We start from the raw sequence: 23450 nt of genomic DNA, 5'->3' as shown, positions 1-23450 counted from the left end.
GCCAGGGCTCCAACCAGCTTGACCTGCCAGGGTCACACTTGTGTCCTCCTTACCTCAGCCCTCATGCTGTTCTTTGCATTTCTGGAGGGACCCTGGGTCACACACCAGGTGCTACAGAGGATTTTCCAGCAAGTGAGGCAGAGGGGAGCTAGGTAGCTGGTGCCCCAGCCAGAGCACATGTTGGCCAAGGGGACAATAGGGGGCAGCGCCCTGAGAAGGCGGCAGGCAGGCCTGGGTGTGCTGTAGCAGCAACCAACCCAGGCTCAGAGGTCCCAGGGCCCCCCTGGAGCACAAAGACTGATGGGACTCTACCCTCCTCCATCCGGGATGTGAGGCCACTGCAAGGGAAGGGAGCATGGTGACCCCTCCATGTTTCAGTGGTCAAGTCACCTGACCACCTAGTGAGAGGGAGGGGGGAGTTGTGATATTTTCTGTTGTTCCCTGGGTTTTTGACCTAAAAGAGAGGTAAACTGAGGCAAGCTCAGCAAGAGGAATTTACTCAAGAAGGGCAGAGGGAAGAGCAAGTTTCAGGCAAGGCCACTGAGGGTTTGGGGTGCGCTGCCGCGTCTGTGGGCATGGGGTGTAAGGACGGGAGAGTTGGTTGGAGCCAGTTAAAATTAAAAACACAAAGACCAGCCTGGAAAACTTCCCGTCAGACAGACTGACGCAGTCAAGGAAACAGATGCAGCCCAGCCCAGATCCCCCTGAGTCATCTCCCATCCACGCCTCTGGCAACTCTTCCCAATGTTGATATCAGGTGCCTCTGCCCAACCCCTTTCCCCAACATCCAAGAAAATTCCAGCACTATCAGTGGTTTGCAAATCAGGCATTTACGGGAAGTCTGGCTCCTCGTCCTTAGTTTTGTCTTTCCGAGATTCTCCATTTGTATCCTCTGGGTCTATTTCGGATTGGAGTTCTTTCCTAGGTGAATGAATGAATAAACGAACAAACGAACATTCATTCTTCTCCTAAAGACAAAGCTGTTGGAGTGAAAGTGGAACTAACCCTTGCGCTGGTCCTGACCCAGACAGGGCCATGGAGTGACCTGCTGGTCACTCAGGACCACCTCTGGCTCTTGTCCTTCTGTCTGCCGCCTCACCCCCCACCCCCCAAACACACCCAGCCTGCTCTCCTGAACATCAATGCTTTCAATATGGAGAGAGGAGGCAGTCCCTGACATCGGGGTGTGCGTGTGCTCCCGGGGGGATGTCAACAACCTAACAGAGCTGGCCTCAGACAAAACTCCTCTGTCACCCGGACAATGCGAGTGGAAAACGATTAGACCCCTCCAGGCCCTGCGAGCACCAATACAAGGGCAGGTGCCGCCACAGAAATGGCCAGACAGCTCCCTCTCCTGGCCAAAATGGGCAACTGCCTCATCATCCCTGAAGACTGGAGCCCCAGGACAGTGCCTCTTCCCAACAGCACCCAAGTCATAGCTGATGCAGGGGAGCCTTGGGGACAGGGCTGCTGTTTGGACATGTGAGTTCAAGACGTCATCACTGCATTAAGGTCTCCAAGAACAGCAATGACGCATCTACTTACCGTATTTAACCTGCTGTCTCCCAGGCCCACTGACTCAGATTCTCTCTGTGGCAGGCTTATAAGCATTCATTTTGACACTGTGCTTCTGAAAGGCCAGCTGGATTTGTGCACAGGTTGCACATTTCAATATTCAAAGTTACAAGGTCAACAGTGACTTGGTGTTGCGTCCCAGCCCCTGTTACCGTGGGGACGTGAGGTCAAACTTTTATGAAAATCAAATCTCTCTTCTCTGTTTCTTTTTAAACTCTTTGGTGTTTGTCCCAGTGCTGACTGGGCCACAGTGGGTGGCAGGCGGGTGCCCTCCTGGTGCCCGGATGGCCACCCCCTCAGCTCCGGGTGAGGGCCCTGGCTGTGGGGAGGCCACGGGGGGCAGAGGCTGGCCGGGAAAGCTCCAGGCTTGGCACTGGCTCGACAGAGGAAGGGCGTGGAGGGCCTCTGCTCTGTAAGGTCCTCGTACCTTCGTCACACCCCCTGGTGTGAATCCCTGTGGAAACTATAGACTCTGAGTGACAATGGTGTCAGGCGGGTCCGTCTGTTGTAACGTGCACACAGTCACCCTGAACCCCTGCCCGCTTTTTTCCCTGCACAGAAGTCTGTTCGAGGCAGACCACAAAACTAAGTGTAAAACGTTGGTGATAAACACCCTAGCTGGTGCTGCTCAGTGGACTGAGTGCTGGTCTGTGAACTTTGCAAAGGTCTGCTGGTTCAATTCCCAGTCAGGGCACATGCCTGGGTTGTGGGCCAGGTCCCCAGTGGGGAGCACATGAGAGGCAACCACGCATTGACGTTTCTCTCCCTCCCTCCCTTCCCCTCTCTCTAAAAATAAATAAATAATATCTTTTAAAAAATGTTGACGGTAAAGCAACCAGCATGTCCTGTAGAAAGTGGATGGGTAAGAAAACGGTGGCCCACCCAGATGATGGAATGTTATTACTCAGGGCTAAAAAACGAGCCAGGAAGCCATGGAAGGCCAGGGAAGAACCTTAAAGGACAACGACTAAGTGAACAAAGCCGATCTAAAAAGCCCACAAACTGTCCGGTTCACGCGACACAGCATTCTGGGAAAGGCAAATCCATAGAGACAGAGAAAAGGATGGGGGCTGAGGGGAGGGCGGGACAGCCAGGCAGAGCACAGGGTCGTTTGGGCAGTGAAACTACTCTGTGTGACACTGGACTGGTGGATTCGGGTCATCGTACCTTCGTCACACCCCCTGGTGTGAATCCCTGTGGAAACTATAGACTCTGAGTGACAATGGTGTCAGGCGGGTCCGTCTGTTGTAACAGGAGCACCACATGCTGCAGATGCTGATAGTGGGGGAGGCTGTGTGTGCATCTGTGGGGGCAGGGGGTGCATGGGAACTCTCTGCACTTCATTTTAAAAAGAATAAAAATAAAATCTCTTTGGCAAAATTGTGTCTGGGGGCCAGCGTGGGGCCATGCAAGGCCATGGCTCACAGCCCTCCCTCTCCTTCACCAGGTAATTCCCGCTTTGTCCTGGGTCCCCCCACCCCCGGCAAACACACGTGTCAGGAGTTCCCCCAATACTGCTCCCCATCTCAGAGCACCTCTCTGCAGGGGGCGTGCACCTTATGACTTCACTCTCCTGAACCCACTCCATCCCTCGCCCTCACAGGACGTGGCCCCTGAGACGCCACTGAGTGTCTTACTCTCCAGGACACTTTCTGGTGGGCGTCCGCCCGCCCTTCCCCAGTAGCCCTCCGTCTCAGGGGTGGAGCAGCCACGGGAAGGCTTGCCTGTCCCACCTGTGCTCTCTTACTTCAACTTCAGGATTCAAAAGGCATCAACTACCCGCTGTCCTCCGGGTTGACACCTTTGCCAGGCCTTCCCGGGATTCTAGACCTTAAAGTTTCCCTGAAATCCCTGCATGGTGTTGCAAAACAAACAAACAACCACGGGCCAATATACCTTGTGAATGTAGATGCAAAACTCCTTGACAGATTACTAGTTAGTCAAATTCAACAATGTGTGGGAAGAGTGATGCGCCATGACCCAGTGGGGTTTGTTCCAGGGACGCGTGCAAGGCTGGGTCAACATTCAAAAGTCAGTCCATGTCACTGGCCGTATTAAGAGGCTAAAGAAGAAAAAGCATGTGATTTTTCACTGAAAAGCGTCTGACAAAATGCAACCCCCATTAGGATAAAAACTCTCATAAACGTAGGAATAGAAAGGAACTTCCTAAACTTGATAAAGAACATCCACAAAAAACCTACAGCTTCCCCCAAAGATCAGGGACAGGACAAAGATATCCATTCTCACTGCTTTTGTTCAACCATAGTTCCGAAGTTCTCACCACGACAACAAGGCTAGAAAAGGGAACAAGAGGCACATAGATCGGAGAAGAGGACGTGAGATGCTCCTATTCACAGACGGCATGGCTGTCTTTGTACAAAATCGCAGAGATTCCGTGAAACTGGTGGATGGATGGACACAGACATGGACGGAACAGAATCAGGAACCCAGAAATGGATCAGCGAAAACAGACCCAACTGATTTCTTAAATTAACTAATTTCATTGTGGTAAAATACACATGACAAAAATTTCCCATTTTAACGATTTAAAAGTTTAAAATTCAGCAGCAACTGGTACATTGCAAGGCTGTGCAACCCCCCTTTGTTTCCAAAACTTTGTCACCACCCCAGTGGAGACTGCACGCTCACCCAGCAGCCACCCCGCCCCCCAGCCCCCGGAAACCAGTAATGGGCTTCCCGCCTCTATGGAGTCGCCTGTCCTGGGTACTTCATACAAATGGAGCAATACGTTGTATTACCGTCTGTGTGTGACTTCGCTCAGCGTGGTGGTTGCGAGGTTCACCCATGCTGTAGTGTGTATTAAAATGTCATCTCTTTTATGGCTGAACGTATCCTATTGCACGACTGACCACCTACTACTCATCCATTCTCCTGCGGATGGACATGTGGGCTGTTTCCCACGCCTCGGTGGCTGTTGTGATAGTGCCGCTGTGCACATGGGTGCACAATATTTCGCACGTGTTTTTGGTTGGGTGGACACCTGGGAGTGGAGCTGCGGGGTTGCACAGCTGCTCTGAGTTTGGCCTGTCGTGGCGCCGCCAGCAGAGGAGCTCCCGCGCTCTCTTCCTTGCAGGTGAGGACAGGGGCCTGGAGGTGGCCTAGCAAGCGGCCGGCATGTGGCCGCACCCCGTGCCTCGCGGAGGAGCCCCCCTCCAACAAGGCAGTGGCCCAGCTCCTGGCCCCAGGCCCTTTGTCCCTCTGTGGGTCACGCAGGCCACCTTGACACGTCCTGGCAGCTCCAGGTCACCTGCAGAGAGGTGCTGTCATGGAAACCCCCACCTGGTGGAAAGTCCAGAATTCTACAAGAGCCTCTTTGCTCATCTCCAAGCATAGGGCTGGGGGACGCCCTCAGAGGTCAGGCTTGGCTCGATGACCTGGGGGCACCTGCAAGGGGTTCACGGCTTTGAAAAGTGGACTGAGGACTGATCTTATTGGCAGTTTTTAATTCCTCTGGAACCATGTCTTATGGCAGTGGCCCCTCGGTGACCGCTTGGCTGATGGGGTGGCTGGAGATAAGCTGCTGGGCGCAGAGTGGCAGTGGGGGAAGGATGCCCACAAAAGGGTGACCCCGAGTGACTGAAGGCCATGTTCACTGATCACCCCTAAAGCCACGGTTCCTGGGCACCCCTGGGTGCCTTCATGTGGGAATTTGGGTGTGCTGGCCCAGCAGGGGCCATGAGGTGTGAGGTGAAGTGGCTTTGCTTTCCTGAGGCTGGGCCCACGTGAGCTAGGGGACTGGGAGGGCTGATCCAGAAGCTTCCTTTGCAAAGGAAAGAAAGGCCAGCAGACTGCTGGCAGGTGCAGAGTGGGGGCCGGCTGGTGGTGGGGACCAAGTCCCACCCACTCAAATTACAGGGAAGTTTCCAGGCCTGCCCCCTCCGGAAGCTCCCTGGGCCCTGATTGGCCTTGGGGCAGCACAGCCTTTGCTCTTTCCGTGGGGAGTCGGGTATAACAAGGACCCAGCAGCCGCAGTGCTCAGCCCCACAGAGGTGCCCGCCCAGGTGTGCCCGGCGACAGGGCTGCGAGAGTGCTAGCAGACACTGCCCAGGCATTTCACAAGCCCGCTGGCACCCCGTGGCCGCGGGACCCCAGGCGGGGAGAGGAGGCTCCCAGGCTCGCTCCCTGAGCCCCGCGATGGCAGGCGAGGCCCGCGGTGGAGACGCTGCGCTGCGCCGCCTCCTGAAGCTGCACCGCACGGAGATCGCAGTGGCCGTGGACAGCGCCTTCCCGCTGCTGCACGCGCTAGCCGACCACGACGTGGTCCCGGAAGACAAGCTCCAGGTGGGCCCCAACCTGGAACCCACAGGCTCCTAGCCTTGCCCACACCCCGCGCCCGGGAGCCGGGGTTACCGCAGGGGAAAAGGGGTTCCAGGCGGACCGCCTCCTCCGCGCTCCCCGCTCTTCCGCTTCTCAGGCGCCACTCTCCTGGCCCCTAGCCACTCCCCAGCCCTGCCCAGGAGCCAGATGGACTGTCCCCAGAACAAGTTAGAGGTTGGCCCCTGCCCCCCCGGTGCCCTAGCCTGCTCCAACCCCAGCCACCAGCCTAAGGGATGGTCTCCAGGATTCCTTCCAGCTGTGACCCCAAAGCGGATCCCCAAAGCCTCGCTCCCAGCCCTCCCAAGGCACCAAGCCTGTGTTCGAGTCAGAGGCATGGTGCCCTAAGATGAGTTCCAAGTGGGCTCCCCTCACCCCAACACCCCCACGCCATCCTCAAGCTTGCCCCAAGCCAAGGAATGGACATGGTGCCTGGGTGTCCAGCAGCCTCCTCTGGGGTGGCGTCTACCCTCTAGCCCCACAGTGGAGGTGGGAGAAAAGGGGGTACAGGGAAGCACAGGCAGGGCCCCCCAGCACCTGCTCTTGCTTCAGGAGACGCTGCGTCTGAAAGAGAAGGAGGGCTGCCCACAGGCCTTCCACGCGCTCCTCTCCTGGCTCCTGACCCAAGACGCGGCGGTCATTCTGGACTTCTGGAGAGTTCTCTTCAAGGACTACAACCTGGAGAGATACTCCCGGCTGCAGCCTGTCCTAGACAGCTTTCCCAAAGGTGGGGGTGCTGGGCGGGGGCCTGGGGGCCTGGGGGCCTGCCGCCCTTGTGGGGGGGCCTGAGGCTCCTGAGTGCTGTTGCTGAGCTCCGGAGGTACTGGGAGACGAAAGAGGGTGGGGGGTTGGGAGACTCTGGGAATGACCCAGGGCAACCTTGAGTCCTCAGAGGCGAAGGCCTCAGGCCCCTGGTCTGCCTTGCCTGGGGGACAGTACTGGGCTTCCGCTCCTGCCCATGCCCTGCAGACGTGGACCTCAGCCAGCCCCGGAAGGGGAGGAAGCCCCCACCTGGCCCCAAGGCCGCAGCACCGATGCCCAAACCTCCCACCAAGAGGAAGGCCCTGGAAGAGCCTCGGACTGCGCCGTCAGCAGCCCTGTCCCCGAGGGGCACCTCCAGCCCAGGTGTGCAGCCTGAGGAGCATCTGTCCCAATGGACCAGCAGCAGCCAGCGTGGGGGGGTCCGGAGAGGTCCCCTTTGGGCGCTGAGAGGACATGGGGAGGTTGACCCAGTGCCCATGAAGTAGGCAGGCGGGGGTCACTTCCTTTTCACTGACGTGGACACCAGAGACCTGCAAAGAGAGGGAACCCAGATGGAAGATGGGCCCCGCCCCTCACCCTGTGCTCTCCGCCCTGCCTGCCACCCGGCCCCTGGAGTGGAGAGCGGGCTGAATGCTGCAGCTCCCCCTACAGGCTCCCAGGCGAAGGCCAAGCCCCACAAGAAGCAGGAGAGCACCGCAGAACCACAGCGCCCTCCGCTGGGGAACGGTGAGCAGGCCCCAGATCCTTGGCTCCTGGGCCAGGGTCAGGGGGTTGGCAGAGGGGGGCGGGGCCATCCTCTGAGGGCCTGTCCTGGGACCTGGGACCATGCTGGCCTGGCATGTCACCCCAAAGCCACATCTGGGAAAGAGGACACACCCCAGGCCATCCCTCCTGTGCCTGTCCTTTAGAGCCAGCTCCACTTTCCTTCCTCCAGAGAATCCTACTTTGTCTCCTGGCTGGATGCAGCCTGTCCCCTCTCGGTCCCAGAAAACAGAACCCCAGAGGCCCCTGTGGTCACTGGTGCTGACCTAGGTTTAAGCCCTGGGTAGTCTGCCTTCCTCTCAGCAAGACCCAGGGCCGTGTCCCAGGGTCCCTGTTCATTCCTGTTGTCCCTCACGTTAGTCACACACACACACACAACCTGTGTGTGTGGAGGGGCCGGGCCCCCTTGGAGACCTGCTCTGAGTTGAAGGAAAGGATTCCGCCTCCAGGTGCCTCCTGTTCCCCTGTCCGGCCTGGAGCAGGCGCTCGGGGCCATCTTCCCAACTGAAGGCCCCCATGTGGTGCCCCCTCCTCCAGGGATTCAGACTGTGTCCGCGTCGGTTCAGAGGGCCGTGGCTGTGTCGTCCGGGGACACCCCAGGCACCTGTGGGGCCATGGAGGGGATCCTCATCCAGCAGGTGTTTGAGTCAGGTAGACACTGGTCCCGGGGTCCACACCCCCCCTTAGCTCTCTAGTGGCCCCAGAGCGGGCAGGACTGGGGACGAGGCAGCCAGCATCCCTGAGGGGTTCTGCTGTCACTGGGGGGGCGGTGGGAATGGTGGGGGTACTGAGGGCTCCTCATGGGGGAGGGACTCCTGGACAAGCCAACGGGAAACCTCTGGGCCCCCTTCCTCTGTCGCTCTGTGTCCTCTCCTCTCCTCACAAGGACACCCGTCACCCCAGACCTGGCCGGGGAACGTGGGGGACAAGCAGCGTCCAGCTGCGCAGCCCACGGCCTCTCTGCCCCCACTGCCCACTGGCCTGGGCCTGCAGTGCGGCTGAGCAGTGCGACTCAGCGTCTCCTCCCAGGTGGCACCCAGAAGTGCATCCAGGTTGGGGGGGTTTATACTCCCAGCAAGTTTGAAGACCCAGGCTCGGCGAAGAGCAAAGTCCGCAGTGGCGGTGGCCTAAAGACCCTGGTCCGAGCCAAGGGGACCCAGGTCGCTGCCCCTGTAAGCACTGCTCGACTCCTCTGGGGTGGTACTCGCCCCAGGGACACACTATGGCAGCAGCATGGCCTCTGGGTCAGGAGCTCTGCCCGCAGGTGGGGGCTCCCTGCCCCTGGGTGCCCTTCCACTGGTGACCCTGTCATCTCCCTGGCAGGCTGGAGGAGATCCGAGGGCCGGTCAGCAGGGCAGGGTCCCGGCCCCTGCTACCCTCCCCAGTGAGCCCCAGCTCCACCAGGTAACTCCAAGAAGAGGTGGGTTTCAGGGAGGTGCCCCAGTGGTCACAGGGCACTTACCCCAGTGACCACAGGACAAGGCCAAAGCTCTCATTTACCGGGCAGAGCTCTTTTCATTCAACACTATCTTTTTTCCTGGCAATACACAATTGTAAAAGTTCCAATAAGTCAGAGAAAGTGAGGCTTTCTGCACTTTTTGAACCATAGCATTTGGTCCAGGTGCCAGCTGTCCCTCATTGCACAGCTGGCCCCCAGCTGGTGCAGTGGCCCCTGGTGGCAGCCCAAGTGCCACGACCATGCTTGGGCTCCCAGCACCAAAAGGAGGCAGAATCCAGCAGGGGTCCCCCCGCCTCCACCCTAGGCACTGTCTGGGCCCTGGCACCCAGGGGTGAGCAGGCTCCATGCCCGCCCCTGCTGGCGGGGCCCAGGAGCGTTGTCACATTGAGTGTGCTCACTGCTGTGTTGGGCTACCCGGCCCAGCAGTTCAGGGGGCTTCTGGGGGAGGGGGTCCCTGGGAGGGCATGGTCGGTGCCATGCAGGCCAGGGCACCGGCAGCCTGGAGGCCTCAGGGGCAGGGGACTGTGGGGGCCTGGGGCCAACAGGAAGGACCTATACCTTTTTGCCCCGAGAGGAAGGGGCAGCGTGGGGTTGGGCGTGCAGGCTAGGGGCCACCTGGAGCCCATGAGAAGCCGGCTTTCTAAAGGTCTGTTCTTCCTGAGAGAGGAGGACCTGGGAGGTGAGCAGGGGCTGGAGTTGCAGGGATAAAAGGGATGTTGGGGGGCCGGGGAGCTGCTGCGGGGCGGTTGTGGGGGCTCTCGGGGCGGCTGGGCCCCACCTCTCCCCCGACAAGATGTGGACTCATTCTGTGCCAGAAGAATGAGGATGAGTGTGCCGTGTGTCGGGACGGCGGGGAGCTCATCTGCTGCGATGGCTGCCCTCGGGCCTTCCACCTGGCCTGCCTGTCCCCGCCACTCCAGGAGATCCCCAGGTGAGCCTGGCATGCTGGTACCTCCGCAGCACCCATCCACCCCCATCTGGCTTCACAGCCACTGCTACCCACTGACCCTGAGTGGGAGGCCGCCCAGAAGTCTCTGTGTCCCACAGGTGGGAAGTGAGGCCCACCTTTGAGGGAGCTCTGGTTCAGGTCACAGGGCAGTGTGGCTGGGCTGTGGGCTGCTCTCACTGCACCTCCCTGAGTGGCCACACTGTCCCCAGCCTGGCCAGCAGGGCCCTGAGGCCCCCTCAGTAGAACAAAGGCTGGAGGCAAAGAGCAGTCAGCCCACCCCATCTCACGTCACACTCCAGGGCAAACTCCCATGAGCAGCTGAACCCCCCCACCCCACCCCAAGCAAAGTCGAGGATCCCAGAAGGCACAGAGTGGCCCCCCAGGGGCTGGTCTACCTCCTGGCACCTCTCCCTGGCCCACCAGGAGAGCCCTTCTCTCTACCACCCATGCTCACCGGCCATGGTGGTCTGCAGGCAGGGCCCGGGGGTGGGGGTGGGGGTGGGGGAGTTGTAGCCCCAGCTCTGGCTCTGCTCCCTGTGTGACCTTGGCCGGTCCCGTCTCTCTAAGCCTCAGATGCTTCTGCACTAAAATGGGGGGTTGGGCCCAGGTCATTGTTCAGTGTCCCACGGACACCGACAGTCTATCATTCTTCTGTTCTCTTCCTTCCTGCCCTTGACCGTCTCCCTTCTGCTGGGCCCCACCTCCCTCATGGAACGTGCTGGGTCCACGGGTATAAACACCCCAGCGCAGGGCAGCCCTGCCTGTAGGCCGCCCGTGACAGCCAGGCGCAGGCAGCTGTGGGGGTGGGGGTCGGGCACTCCCGTGGCTCCTCAGAGAACACTGACCCAGCAGGTGAGGCCCGCCCCCAGGGGTAAATAGTGGGCATCCTTGGCCCTCCGGTCGACTGGCCAGGCAGGTCCTTCCAGTGTGGCTCTGCCCACTTCCTGGCTGGGCCTATTTCCCTACCTGTGAAAGGAAAGGGTGCTTTGGAGGAGCCCTCAGGCCTCTCCTGAGTTTTGGGTCCGGGGCTCTGCCAAACCTTCTGCCTTGCCCTCCATGGTGACAACTTGAGCAGCGGGACCTGGAGGTGCTCCAGCTGCCTCCAGGGAAAAGCCCAGCGGGACCAGCCCCGGGCTGAGGAGCCACCAGCAGGAATCCCGGTAAGCACAGGCCCACTTCCAGGCCCTCTGTCCACCTGGAGCCTTGCTGACCCGGCATGGGGGTCCTTCCCCAACACCAGCCCCCAGTTCCCAGCAGTTAGTGATGCCCTGGGTGGTGCCGGGCCAGTGCCCTGCAGCCCCTCTGAGCGCTGACCCTCTGGTTCCAGGTCATCCTGGGACTGAGGTCCTCAGGAGAGGAGGGGAAGGGCCTGCTCAGGGAGCCCCCGGCTGGGATGGACACTGCTGTGACCTACAAGCACCTGCTGCCCCCAACTTCGGCAGCCCCCCTGCCCGTACTGGACCCCTCTGGCCTACGCCCCCTGCTGTGTGTGGGCCCCGAGGGGCAGCAGGTGAGGGGTCTGGGGTCCTGGAGTCCTGGGGTCAGGGCCTGCAGGGCAGCCTGCGAGAGGGGGAGGGGACAGCAGGGCAAGCCACTGAAGGGGAAAGCAGGTGGGAGTCTAACTGGGGTTAGGGGTCAGGGTTGGGGGAGGCCTGTGCCAGGGGCAAGCCAGATTGGCCATGGGGAAGGCAGGTGGGGAGCTGGAAGGAGGCACAGGGGTTGGGTGCTGTGGGAGAACACCCAGAACAAGGTGGGGGGCTCTGGAGGGACTCCTGCTTGGGCAAGACATTCTCTCATTGTTCCAGAACCCCCATGCTCCAATCCCAAAAGCAGGATGTAAAATTCGGTAGGGTGGCATTTTGGGGAAAACCCACATCCCTCGGCTCCTCATGCCTCTTTTGGGGTGTGCAGTTTTGGGGACCCCTTGGCCAGCCCTGAAAGGGGTTCAGGCCCACCAAGGGGGAGCGAGGTTGGAGCACTAGGTTTCTCCAGGCTGCAGCCCAAGGGGTGAAAGGCGCCCCAGTGTCCCGGGGCTTAGATCCCCAAACCGCCCCTCTCCCGCGTGCGCCCCACCACGCCGTCCAGCCCCGGCGTGTTCTTGGGTCAGGGCAGAGGACTCTGGGTGCATAGGGTGCCCCTCCCGGCTCCAGGACGCGGCTCGGTCTGCCCCGCAGGGCCCGGCGACCGGCGCGCGGTGCGGAGTGTGCGGAGACGGCACGGACGCTCTGAGGTGCGCGCACTGCGCCGCCGCCTTCCACTGGCGCTGCCATTTCCCGGCGGGCGCCCGGCCGGGGTGAGTGAGGGCGGGGCGGCGCGCCCAGCGGCTCCGCGAGAGACCCCCGGTTACACCCTACAATTCCCGGCCAAGCCCGGGCAGACCACAGCCTGTCTTCCTCTCCGCGCAGGGCCGCCCTGCGCTGCAGATCCTGTTCTGGTGATCCTGCTCCAGCCCCCCGGGAGGGGGCGCCCGCCCCGAGCCAGGCCCACCCGGTTACCGGGCCCGCCAAGGTTGGTGCCCCAGTGGGGGAAGGGGGGCCCGCAGGGTTGACAGGTGAGGGGAGCGCATCGCCAGAGTAGGCTCTGGCGCCCGTTTCGCCGGTTTGCACCGTACCCCCCCACCATGCGTTTCTTATTTATATGCAATGTCTTAAAAAAAAAACAAACCCGACTTTTTTTGATAATTTAAATCTATGTAAAAAGGAAACTCGTCTAAGCGACGGTGACTAGGAGTCACAGGTGGGATGCACGTCTATGCCCAGAGCTCCCTTAGTCCTGGGCACCCCTCTCCCAGCCCAGGAGCACCCGGTGGGGTGGGGTCACGGGGAGTGAGAGGAGGCTTCACAGCAGGAATGAGCACGTGGGCGCCGTGACCGAGGGTGACCCACCCGTGTAATCACCCCGTCCACAAAGGAAGTCAAAAGTCACACAGAATTTTTATAAAAATGTGTCTGAGTCAAGCAGGATACACCTGGAAGCAAGATCTCAAAAAACTGAGAAAACGCGTCCACAGAGAGACAGTTTCTCCTCTGCGTTTGTGACTAAGGAGGGGCAATCAGGAAGGCTCCCTGGAGGCGGGAGAAAGCAAGGCAGGGGCGGATCGGGGACAGTGAAGACCCGGTGCTCTTTTGAAGGTGGTCACGCCTTAGAAGGCGGAGTCTGAAAGGGCGCTTTTCAAAAGTGTGTGCGCAGAAACAACGAATAAGGCCTAAGGCCAAGATAAGCCTTTTACTGAGGAAGTTTTCTGCTTGTGACCACCCACCGTGACCTGCCCAGTGAGGTTACTTTGCACAGAAGCCCTTTCTGTCCACACCCCAGTCCTCTAGCAGCCCTGCAGAGGGACCCTTTCCAGCCCCACCCTACAGCCCGGGTGTCCCTGTGGACGTCCCTCTCTCCACCCTCCTCTGTCCAGGAGGAGGGGCAGCCCGGCCGGCAGCTCCCTGGGGAAGTACTTCATCCTGGGCTCCCTCAGAACGTGGTGGGGGGGTTCCACGTGCCCCCGTCAGGAGTCCCCAGAGGGTGGCACCTCCCGCCCTGGCTGCCATAGGCAAAGGCCTTCCTGACCACATCCAGGGCTTGGAGGAATTTCTGGGGGTCCCCAGGGGTGGTGACGCGTGCTGCCCCCATCCAGGCTCAAGCTGCTTCCTAGCTGAGCCTCCCGCTCTCCACGTGCCCCAGGCACTGCACAAGGCCCCGCCCAGGAGGGGCTTTGAGGGACCACGTGGCAGGGCTCACCACTGCCTGGGTCCTGTTTCTGCTGGAAGTCCCCCCCCCCCCATCGTGGTCCCCACCCGTTTGCACAGTGTGCGCCCAAGCCAGCTCACCAGCGCCTCCTCCAGGCAGCCTTGGGGGGGTTGGGGGTTGGGTCTCCCAGAAGTCGGTGCTTCTCTACAGGGCATGCTTCCTTTATCGAGACCTGGGTTTTTCCTCTTACCTTTTCTTTTTGTTGTGTTGTAAAATGTCATGCCATTTTGGAGTGAAAAGGTGCAGCTCCCTTTGCCCCACCTCCCCAGGCGTAGTTAGTTATGTGACTGAGGCCCCCAGACCCTCACCTGAAAGCACCTGAACACCTTCGGGCTGTGCCCCTCCTCCAAGCACCCAGGGCTGGTGGCGCCTGGCAGGGCCTGTGTTGATCAGACCCCCCCAGGTGGAGGTGCTGACATTTGGCTATTTGGAGCTACCAACCCAGCGATTTCACCCGGCTCCACGTGTGACTCTCCCCTCCGGACCGGGAGCCTCACTCCCTGCTCTGGCGCCTCGCCCCTCGGCCTGTTGGCCCTGACCGTGCTGTCAGATGGCTGAATGGCCGGCGGAGAGGCACTTTCCTCTCTGGGCCTCAGTTTCCATCAGTGGCAGAGCTCCCTAGGTCACCCCACACTCAGCAGAGGGCCACAGCAGTGTGTGGAGGCCGGCCTGGGCGCCTGCGGCAGCCAGCTCACGGAGGCGGAGGGCCCTGCGCCAGCGGCTCCCATCCTGCCTGTACCCACTCACACCCATCCTGCCTGTACCCACTGCCCCCAGAAGGAGCTGGGTGTTAGAATTCAGTTCTCAGGGACCCCCCAAAAGAAGTACCCACAGCATCCCCAAGGCCCTCGCACCTGCCACCCAACCCCAACCCCCGATGCCCCTGCAGGGAGTCCTGTTTTTATGGGGGTGTCCCCAGCAGGGGTGTGGAAGCTGGGGTGACTTTCCTTTCCTGGGTTTTAGGCAGGGGATGACTCTACTGGTCACGAGCCCGTTCTCCAGAGAGATGACCTGGAGTCCCTCCTGAGTGAGGTAACGCATCACCTGGCCGGGCCTGCACCTGTCCTCCACCTTGTCCTTTACTGCTCTCCCCATCCCCCATTTCCAAGGCGGCCAGCACCCAAACCACAGAAGGGGCTAGGAAACCCAGCCGTGGGTGCACCAAGATCCAGGTCAATGTGCTCCAGCGTGGCACTGACCCCTCCATGCACAAGGGCTCACAAACACACCAAGGGGGCCCCGAGCCGTCCCTGTTCTAGCCTGGAGGTCCTGGTGCCTGGGCATCAGGGGCTAGAGGCTGCAGAGCCCCAGCAACTGGGCCACCAAAGCCTGCCTTGGAGGCCATAGCTTTCCCGGGGGTGGGGGCCCCCGAAGCCCTGCTGTGTGTGGCTCTCACCCCTGCTCTCAAGCCAGGTCTCTTTGCCCAGAGATGAACAGTCAGAATACTTGGGAAGAAAATGTGGCTTTTAGGGGCCTCATCTTCTTTCTTTTTTTTAAATTTATTTTTTAAATATATTTTCTTGATTATGCTATTACAGTTGTTCTATTCCTCCCCTTCATTCCCCTCCACCCTGCACACCCCTCCCCACCATTCCTCCCCTTTAGTTTATGACCATGTGTCTCAAGTTCTTTAGAGTCTATATTTCCCCTACTATTCTAACCCTCCCCCTATCTATTTTCTATCTACTGTCTATGCTACTTATTTTCTGTACCTTCTCCCCCCTTCCCCTCCTCCCACTCCCCTGTTGCTAACCCTCCATGTGATCTTCATTTCTATGGTTCTGCTCCTGATGTAGCTATCCTCTTAGTTTGCTTTTGTTTTAGGTGTGGTTGTTAATAACTGTGAGTTTGCTGTCCTTTCACTGTTCATCTTTTTTATCTTCTTTTTCTTAGGTAAGTCCCTTTAACATTTCATATAATAAGGGCTTGGTGATGATGAACTCCTTGAATTTGATCTTATCTGAGAAGCACTTTATTTGTTCTTCCATTCTAAATGAAAGCTTTGCTGGATAGAGCAATCCTGGATGTAGGTCCTTGTCTTTCATGACTTGGAATATTTCTTTCCAGCCCCTTCTTGCCTGTAAGGTCTCTTTTGAGAAATCAGCTGACAGTCTGATGGGAACTCCTTTGTAGGTGACTGTCCCCTTATCTCTTGCTGCTTCTAGGATTCTCTCCTTCATTTTAATCTTGGCTAATGTAATTATGATGTGCCTTGGTGTATTCCTTCTTGGGTCCAACTTCTTTGGGACTCTCTGAGCTTCCTGGATTTCCTGGAAGTCTATTTCCTTTGCCAGCTTGGGGAAGTTCTCCTTTATTATTTGTTCAAATAAGTTTTCCACTCATGGCTGTTCCTCTTCCCCTTCTGGCACCCCTATAATTCGGATGTTGGAGCGTTTAAAGATGTCCTGGATGTTCCTAAGCCTCTCTTCATTTTTTTGAATTCATGTTTCTACATTCTTTTCTGTTTGGTCATTTTTTTCCTCTTTCTGGTCCACTCCTTTGATTTGAGTCCAGTTTCCTTTCCATTACTATTGGTTTCCTGTGCATTTCCATTCATTTCAATTAGTTTCGCCTTCATATGTTTGTCTAATTTGTGACTAAAATCAACCAGTTCTGTGAGCATCCTGATCACCAGTGTTTTGAACTGTGCATCTGAAAGTTTGGCTATTTCTTCATTGATTAGATTTATCGGCTCTGGGGATCTAAGTTCTTCTTCTCAGGCCTGTTACGTATGAGGAGCATAGCCTTAGATATTCACCAGGGCGGGGCCACCCAAGTCGCTGGTTTGTGACACTGTAGGTGGGGGTGGGGTCAGAGAGGGACAATGGTGGTCCCCTCTGCCGCTTCCCGTCAATGGGGCCCGCACGGTCTGTCTCACTGCTCGCTCCTTCACTGGTTTATCTGTGCGCGAATGTGTGACCGCAGTCAGCCCTCAGTGGGTCCACTGCCCTGCACCCTCAGTGGGCCCGCCTGCTTCTCCACACCTGGGATCTGCCTACGGCTGCTGGTGTGGCTGGGTCACAGACCTGGGTTGGTCCGGTGGATCTTTCCTGCCCAAGCTGCTCTGCCAGTCGCTGGCTCCGCCCCTCTTACGTGTTTGGCTGAAGGGTTCCTTGTTGTCAGACTTCCGTATAGTTCAATTTTCTGTGGTTTTGGCTGCGTTTTTGTTGCTAAAACTTTGTTGTTTTTAAACTTTGTTGTGTGAGGAGGCACACTGCTTCCACCTACGCCTCCATCTTGGCGGAAGTCTTGGGGGGCCTCAACTTCTTTCGACAGGAGGTCAACACCTCCAGCCATTCCCCTACCCCGAGTGGCCAGGTGTGGGCAGGGTGTACCCACCTATCCCCAGAGGTTCTGGCCAGGACCAGTGTCCTCCTTCTGCTCTGTCCTGCAGCACTCCTTCGATGGCATCCTGCAGTGGGCCATCCAGAGCATGTCCCGCCCACTGGCTGAGGCACCCACCTTCCCCTCCTGATGTAGGAGGGCCCAGGCCTCGCAGTGTGGCAAGGGCAGGGGCTCAGTGGAATCGGACCCTCCCCTCCATCCCTGCATCGCCGGACCCCCAAGTGCCCACTTGTGCTCATGGTGACTCTGCTCTGAGAAGGACAGAGGGGACATGCTTGCTTAGCCCGGAGCTGTCTGGGTGAGGGCCAAGAAGACCTGAGAAGTTCAAGTGCTATCAACACGGCTTATAAACACAGCCTGTCTTTGTGAACACAGCCATCATGTGCGCTAAAATTAAAGTCACTTCTGTGTGGTGTTAACGTGGTTTCCAGTGGATGGGGTATGTTTATTTTGGGGGTCTGAACACCCGTGTTTCTAACACCTGAAGTGTAGGCTGAGCGGGCTGGATGGGGACTTTCGGAAATGGAAGAGAAAGGCCTGCGAGCAGGGCTCACACCGAGAAGTGAACAGCGCCCTCTGCTGCCGGAGCGCTCCACTGCCCTGGAGTCAAACCCAGGTCTCCACGTTTCGCCTGGCCCCACCCACCTCTGCCTCTGCCCAGCTGTGCTCCTCCTGGCCGCTCTATTCCTCAGGGGTCAAGCTCACCCCACCCCAGGGCCTTTGCGGGGCTGCTCCCCTGCTCAGATTTCCTTCCCTTGATTCTTCGCAGTACGTTTTCTCAGCATTGAGAGCTCAGTTCCAATGGCACCTCATTCATTCATTCATTCAAGAAACCTTCCTCGTGGATCTGCTATATGCTGAGCACTTTCCAGGCATGGGGTCCCAGAGGGATATTGCAGTGGAGGGATGGATCACATCCAAGAGGACAGAGGCAGGACAGGGGCTGGGGGGGCAGGAGCATGCTGACTTGGGATGTGGCTTTTGTTCCCACCCAGGGAGGCCCCAGTCAAGGAGCAACAGCAGGAATAGAGGTCCCAGCGCAGGACTCCCAGCCCGTGGCCTCTTGGGAGTTCACTCCAGCTTCCTGGAGACCCTCTGGGTCCCTCTGCTTGCGCATGGGCTCTTTAGGTGGTGTCTGTGGAGTGGGGTGGGGGAGGGGCAGGCCCACCTAGGACAGCTGATGCCTGGGGTCTCTTTAGCTCTGGAGGGGGCCTGCTGCTCACCAGCATGGGGTAGGTGCCCCATACCTCTTGACTGAGCAGGTGTGCACGAGTGGGTGAGCCGCTGTTCCAGGTTGGGTCAGGCCAGGCAGGCAGCGATGGGATAGCAATGCTAGGGGGAATGAAGGAACCATAAATGCCCTTGGAGTGTGTCGGCTTGCAGGCTGGATCCTGCTCAGGGAAAGACACAGAGAAGGGAAGGACTGGAGAGGAGGATTGGGAGGGGACACCCACTGCGGGCTCCGTCACCCACAGCAGAGGAGGAGGGAATGGAGCGGAGACCCTCCCCAACTCACAGGGCCCTGTCTACCTGAGACCCCAGTGCTGCTGAGCCCTGCTCCACCCCATGGGGGACCCAGGGCTGGATGAAGGTTGAAGACGCCAGTGGGGGTGGCAGTGGGGTGCGTGTTGGGAAGCTGACCAGGGCGAACCCAGATGACACAGGCCCCCTGCCCGTCAGTGTCCACAACCTCTGGGGCAGCCTCACCGTGACATCCTCTGCCGGAGTGCACACACATGGGCCCGGCCCTCCGCTCAGCCTGGTGTACAGTGCAGCCCTGGCACCATCGGTCTCACCTGGTGGGTCCTGGGGAACTGGACACCCTGGCTTCTCCAGAATCCCTCCAAGACTAGTCCATGGAGGCCATCCCCTGGGGGCTCCATGCTCCCATGGATGGCCCAGTGTCACTTCCTCAAATCCAGCCTTCTCTTTAGGAGATGGCCTTCAAAGTATGGGGGCCTGGTTGACAGGTTGGGGGCTCAACTGTCACTTTTTTGAAATTATTAACAATTTATGAGCCGGGGGTCTGAGCTGCCTTTTGTGCTGGGCTGCTGCCTTGCAGTTCCTTGTCTTGTTTGGGGATTAACAGGGACTGGGCAGTTTGGGGTCAGTACTAAGAATCAGGTGAAGAACCTGGTACATGCGGACATGCCCGGTGGGCTCAGAAACAGACCGTTAGACCCGAGGCAGTGAGACAGGCCAGGCTCTCGGCTCCTTACCTCAACTGGACTGAATGCTCACCTCACATGCTGCTCCTGTAGCAGGAGCACTGTTACCTGTTGACTTGGTGTTCCAAGGACAAGTTCTGAGAGGCTGCACTTCTGTTAATTCTCCCAGGATTCTGAGGACCCGCCTATGGGAGATCAATGGCAGCCCCTGAGGGCAGGGTCTCTCAGGGCTCCCAGGGACAGGCTGCTCAGTGGACAGGTCGCTCCATTCCACATGCAGCAGCGCACCTGAGACCTGGCTTCAAACTGGCATAGCTCCAAGCTGGCAGATAAGTGACCAGTCCTCACAGTGCATTCCATGTGCCGAGCTGTAGCCCCCACCGCCCCGACAGAGAACTCCACCGAGGAAGCCCTTCCCTCACAGGTGACAACTGCTGTGACCCAGTCTCAGGTGGGCTCCCACCTGCTGGCCATGGCCTCCCTCCATTCTGTCTGGGCACAGTCCCTTTGTGACCAAACTGTCCACTTCTGTGGAGTTATTTGTCCACTGTCCATCTCCCAGCCAAACCCTGTTGCCAGGGGCAGGTTTGTGTTGTTGATGGTGTAGAACCTAGGCTATCCAGAGCCAGGTTCAAGGGGAAATACTTCCAGAACAAGTGCGTAAGACCTTATTGAAATGCAGTAAGTGTCCAGTATTCAAGAACATTTTGAGAAGTAATGTTATAGCCACAGACTGAGGTATTAGCCAAACTGTAAGAATAATAGGCGTGCCCTGGCTGGGTGGTTTACTGGGTTGGAGCATTGTCTTAAACACCAAAAGGTGATCAGTGTTTCTCTCTCACATTGACGTTCCTTTCTTTTTCCCCCTTCCCCTCTCTCTAAAAAATAATAAACATATCCTCAGGTGAGAATTAAAAAAAAAAGAATGACAAACTTAAGCCTGGTTTGTGATGAACACAGATAAGTGTTACATTATATTCTGTATTTAAATATCTAATATCTAGGTATGCACACAGAGAGTGTGTGTATATATATACACATACATATATGCAGAGAGATGGGTACAGTTCATCTATTACCTACCTACATATGTACAGAGAAAAAGTGTGCATTTGTAGATATTTATATATACATACATAGAGAAACAGAGTGATGTATATACTTAGTCTATTTACTTATTTATAGAGAAAAAGTGTGTGTATATATATTTAGAGAGTATATACAGGATTGGGCAAAAGTAGGTTTATACTTGTGAGTATGCAAAACACAGAGTTTATTCTCATATTACTAGTTATTAATTGTTGTATTATTTTGCATGTGAGCAACCGTAACCTGATTTTGTCCCATGCTGTATAAAGAGAGAACATGAGGTCTGTCCTGAAAAAGTCCAGCCATTGTTAATATGACGAGAACAATTTGCATGACATTGATGTAACTCAGCAGCCAAGGAGAGTGGACTGAAATGCACATGTGTGAACAATGACGACTTCACTGCACTGGTCAGTGGGGGCAGTAGATACCTGTTGAGTGAACATGTGTACTGCATGGCTGCCACATTCAAAATGACTGAGTGAGTAGAGTAGTGAATCTGCATCCAATTTTGCATTGAGCTTGAACATTCCTCTGGGAAACTATTCGGGTGGTTCAGAAGGCCGCAGGTATGGACAACTGGTGATCGGCAGCTTCATCACATCAACACACCCGCTCATGCATCACGTCTAGTACAGGGTTTTTTGGCAAAACATCAAATCACCCAGGTGACTCAGCCCCCCTGTAGCCCCTACTTGGCACCTGCAACTTCTGGCTTTTCCTAAAACTAAATCACCTTTGAAAGGGGAGAGATTTCAGATAGTTGAAGAGATTAAAGAAATACAACAGGGCAGCTGATGGTGACTGGGAGAACTGTGTGAGGTCCCAAGGTGCCAACTTTGAAGGGGACTGAGGCATCATTGTCCTGTGTATACTGTTTCTTGTACCTTGTATCGTCTCTATTTTTCATATCACATGGCTGTATACCTTCTGGACAGACCTCATATATGCATGTGTGTATATACATATCAGTGTGTGTGTGTGTGTATATATATATATATATATATATATATATATATATATATATATATATATATATACACAGAGAGAGAAATACTGGAAAAAAGCACAACACAGACAGTTATATTATAGCAGGGGTTATAGAGGATTTTTTCTTTGTAAATTGTGACTAATTCTGCCATTCTAATTTCTGAACAACTGCACAAGCATGACTTCCAAAAGGCAAATGCGCGTCAGGGGGACAGTCAGCGGCCAGCCTGTGAACCGGCTGTGAGCTCCCTGGGCTGGGTTGAGTGTCCTCCCGTCCCAGGCCCAGGTCTGCCAGTCTCGGCAACCTTGTGCATGAATAAATGAGTGAGTGAGGGAATGAATGAGCACCACTTCATTCTCCCACGGGTTCAAGTGCATCTGGGGAAGCCAGCTGCCACGTTGTGAGGATGCTCAAGCATCCCAGCAGCCCTGAGGCCACATAGGGAGGGGCAGAAGCCTCCTCCAACAGCCACATGGGGGCGCCATCCTAGACGCACCTTCTCCAGCCTTCAGGTGACACAGCCCAGCCTGAGTAGTGGCTGCAGTCTCACCAGAGGTCCTGAACCGCAACAGCCCAGTGGAGCCATTTCCAAGCCCCGGCCCTCAGAAACCGTGAGATAATGGCTACTTGTTGCTGCTTCCCGCCACTGAGCTTTGGGGTCCTTTCTTACACAGCAGCAGGTATCCAGCGCTGCTAGTTCCCAGGGAAATGGGCCAGCCTGTGGCCCGAATACGGCCATCTCCTCCCGGAGCCTCCACCCAGCAGGGGCTGCGGTGGCCTTCCCTTGCTGGGCGACCTTTGCCACTGAGCTTTTCACCATGAAACCATGTGTTTTTAAAAACATGTAGGGGCGCACCACACATGCGACAAAACTAGAAGAAAAGCCAGGAAGCGAAGCTCAAACACGTCAGCACACTGGTCTTCCCAGAGGCGGCGCGCGTTACCGGGGCTCTGTGCGTGCTCCTCCAGGTCCTCGCGTTTCGTTTCCCAGGGAACCGAGAGCGGCCTGTGTCCGTGCTCGCCGGTTCCGGCCCCTCCCTGCCCTCGGTGATCCCGCCTCCATGGCTTCCAAACACTTCGCAAAATGGAATTTAAAAAAATAAATAAATAAAACATTTTTTTCTCTTGGCCTCTTTATTTAGTATTATTATTTAGGATGAGAACACGTCCCAGAGGATCCGCCCCCGCGGCGAGGTTGAAGTGTGCACTGCAGCATTATTACCAGCCACACAGGTGCTGTGTCCCTCGGCAGAGCCCCGGGGCCTCTGGACCTGAAACCCTGTCCCCTTTCACTAATACCTCCCATCACCCCATCCCCCGGAGTGGGGTATTTTAAAGTAAACTTTCTGTTAGAACATAATGCATAAAGAAAAATGCACAAATCATAGATGATCGGCTTGCTAAATTTTCATAAGCAAACACACCTGGGTCACCACCCAGCACAGAATGTTACCCTCTTCCAGCCTCAAGCCTCCTAGTGGCTGTCTGGGCCTTTCTGACACAGCCCCTGGGTCAGCGCTGCCTGGGATGGATGCCTTCTCTTGCAGCCCTTGGTCTGGTCGCAGGTGTCAGATAGGGCAGGGGTCTCCAGGTCTGGACAGTTCTTAATGTCATTTCTGGGTAAATGATGAAACAGCACAGTGTTCTGCAGATGCAGTGGCGAGCAGGAGGAGCTGACAGGTAACTCAGCTGGACGACGGGTGCCAACTGCAAAGAAGAAATCAACATACAATCGACCAAATAGGAGTGTAAGTAATGGCTTGGCCTCCCTTTGAGGAGGCAGGGCTTTGGAATATGAACCCCTCTCTCCTTTACTTCATGCAAGGACGGTAAATAAAACCAGCTTGTGACAACCATGCTTCATTTTTTAAGAGAACACCCAAGTGAAAACCCTTTTAGTCCAGTAACATGGGGACGCTCCCACCAGCTACCAGGCTCTCTAAGGGCTGGGACAAAGTCCCTTCTGCTGACCTCACTGAGTCCCTACTGAGTAGGGGTCGGGGGGACACCTGACTCAGCCGAGGGGCTCCATCACTTAGCCCGACTGACTGTAAAGCTGGGAAAGCCGGTGTTCGTGCTGCCGGTCACCACCAGAGCCAATATAATAAGCTGAGACAGGGATTGAATTTTCTGTCTTTTTTCTTTTTAAAGTGGAGTGGGTGGTGGGATTGTATTTTTTTGTGGGTGCTTTATTTAGATGGCCTGAGAAGACAGTGGGCTATGTACCCTAAAAGACATGTTTCATTTCAAGCCAACCTTGTTTATAAGGAGGAA

General features: G+C 56.8%; 1 protein-coding gene across 1 annotated transcript; it reads left to right on the top strand.

Annotated features, from left to right (window-relative positions):
- Positions 1–5730: 5730 nt before the first annotated feature.
- On the top strand, positions 5731–17354 carry AIRE (autoimmune regulator). The gene is made up of 14 exons (XM_053657936.1): positions 5731–5877; positions 6463–6637; positions 6880–7035; positions 7324–7398; positions 7972–8085; positions 8464–8606; positions 8758–8838; positions 9709–9824; positions 10918–11024; positions 11177–11352; positions 12017–12135; positions 12248–12350; positions 14547–14615; positions 16978–17354. Exons 1-14 carry the CDS (start codon positions 5731–5733, stop codon positions 17056–17058), a joined length of 1662 nt encoding a protein of 553 aa, XP_053513911.1. The 3' UTR covers positions 17059–17354.
- The last annotated feature ends 6096 nt before the right edge of the window (positions 17355–23450 follow it).

Source organism: Artibeus jamaicensis, unplaced genomic scaffold, assembly GCF_021234435.1.
Source record: "Artibeus jamaicensis isolate MK-2021 breed Jamaican fruit bat unplaced genomic scaffold, CSHL_Jam_final scaffold_474, whole genome shotgun sequence".
Classification (NCBI taxonomy): Eukaryota; Metazoa; Chordata; class Mammalia; order Chiroptera; family Phyllostomidae; genus Artibeus; species Artibeus jamaicensis.
Note: the sequence above shows the minus strand (reverse complement) of the source record. Positions and strands in the feature narration are given on the sequence as shown.

Excerpts from the sequence above, each read along its gene's own strand:
- AIRE (XM_053657936.1), top strand. The coding sequence starts at position 5,731 with ATGGCAGGCGAGGCCCGCGGTGGAGACGCTGCGCTGCGCCGCCTCCTG. Across the intron at positions 7,036-7,323 it reads GAGGGGCACCTCCAGCCCAG|GCTCCCAGGCGAAGGCCAAG; the intron begins GTGTGCAGCCTG and ends CTCCCCCTACAG. Across the intron at positions 11,025-11,176 it reads AAGCACAGGCCCACTTCCAG|TGGGACTGAGGTCCTCAGGA; the intron begins GCCCTCTGTCCA and ends TCCAGGTCATCC.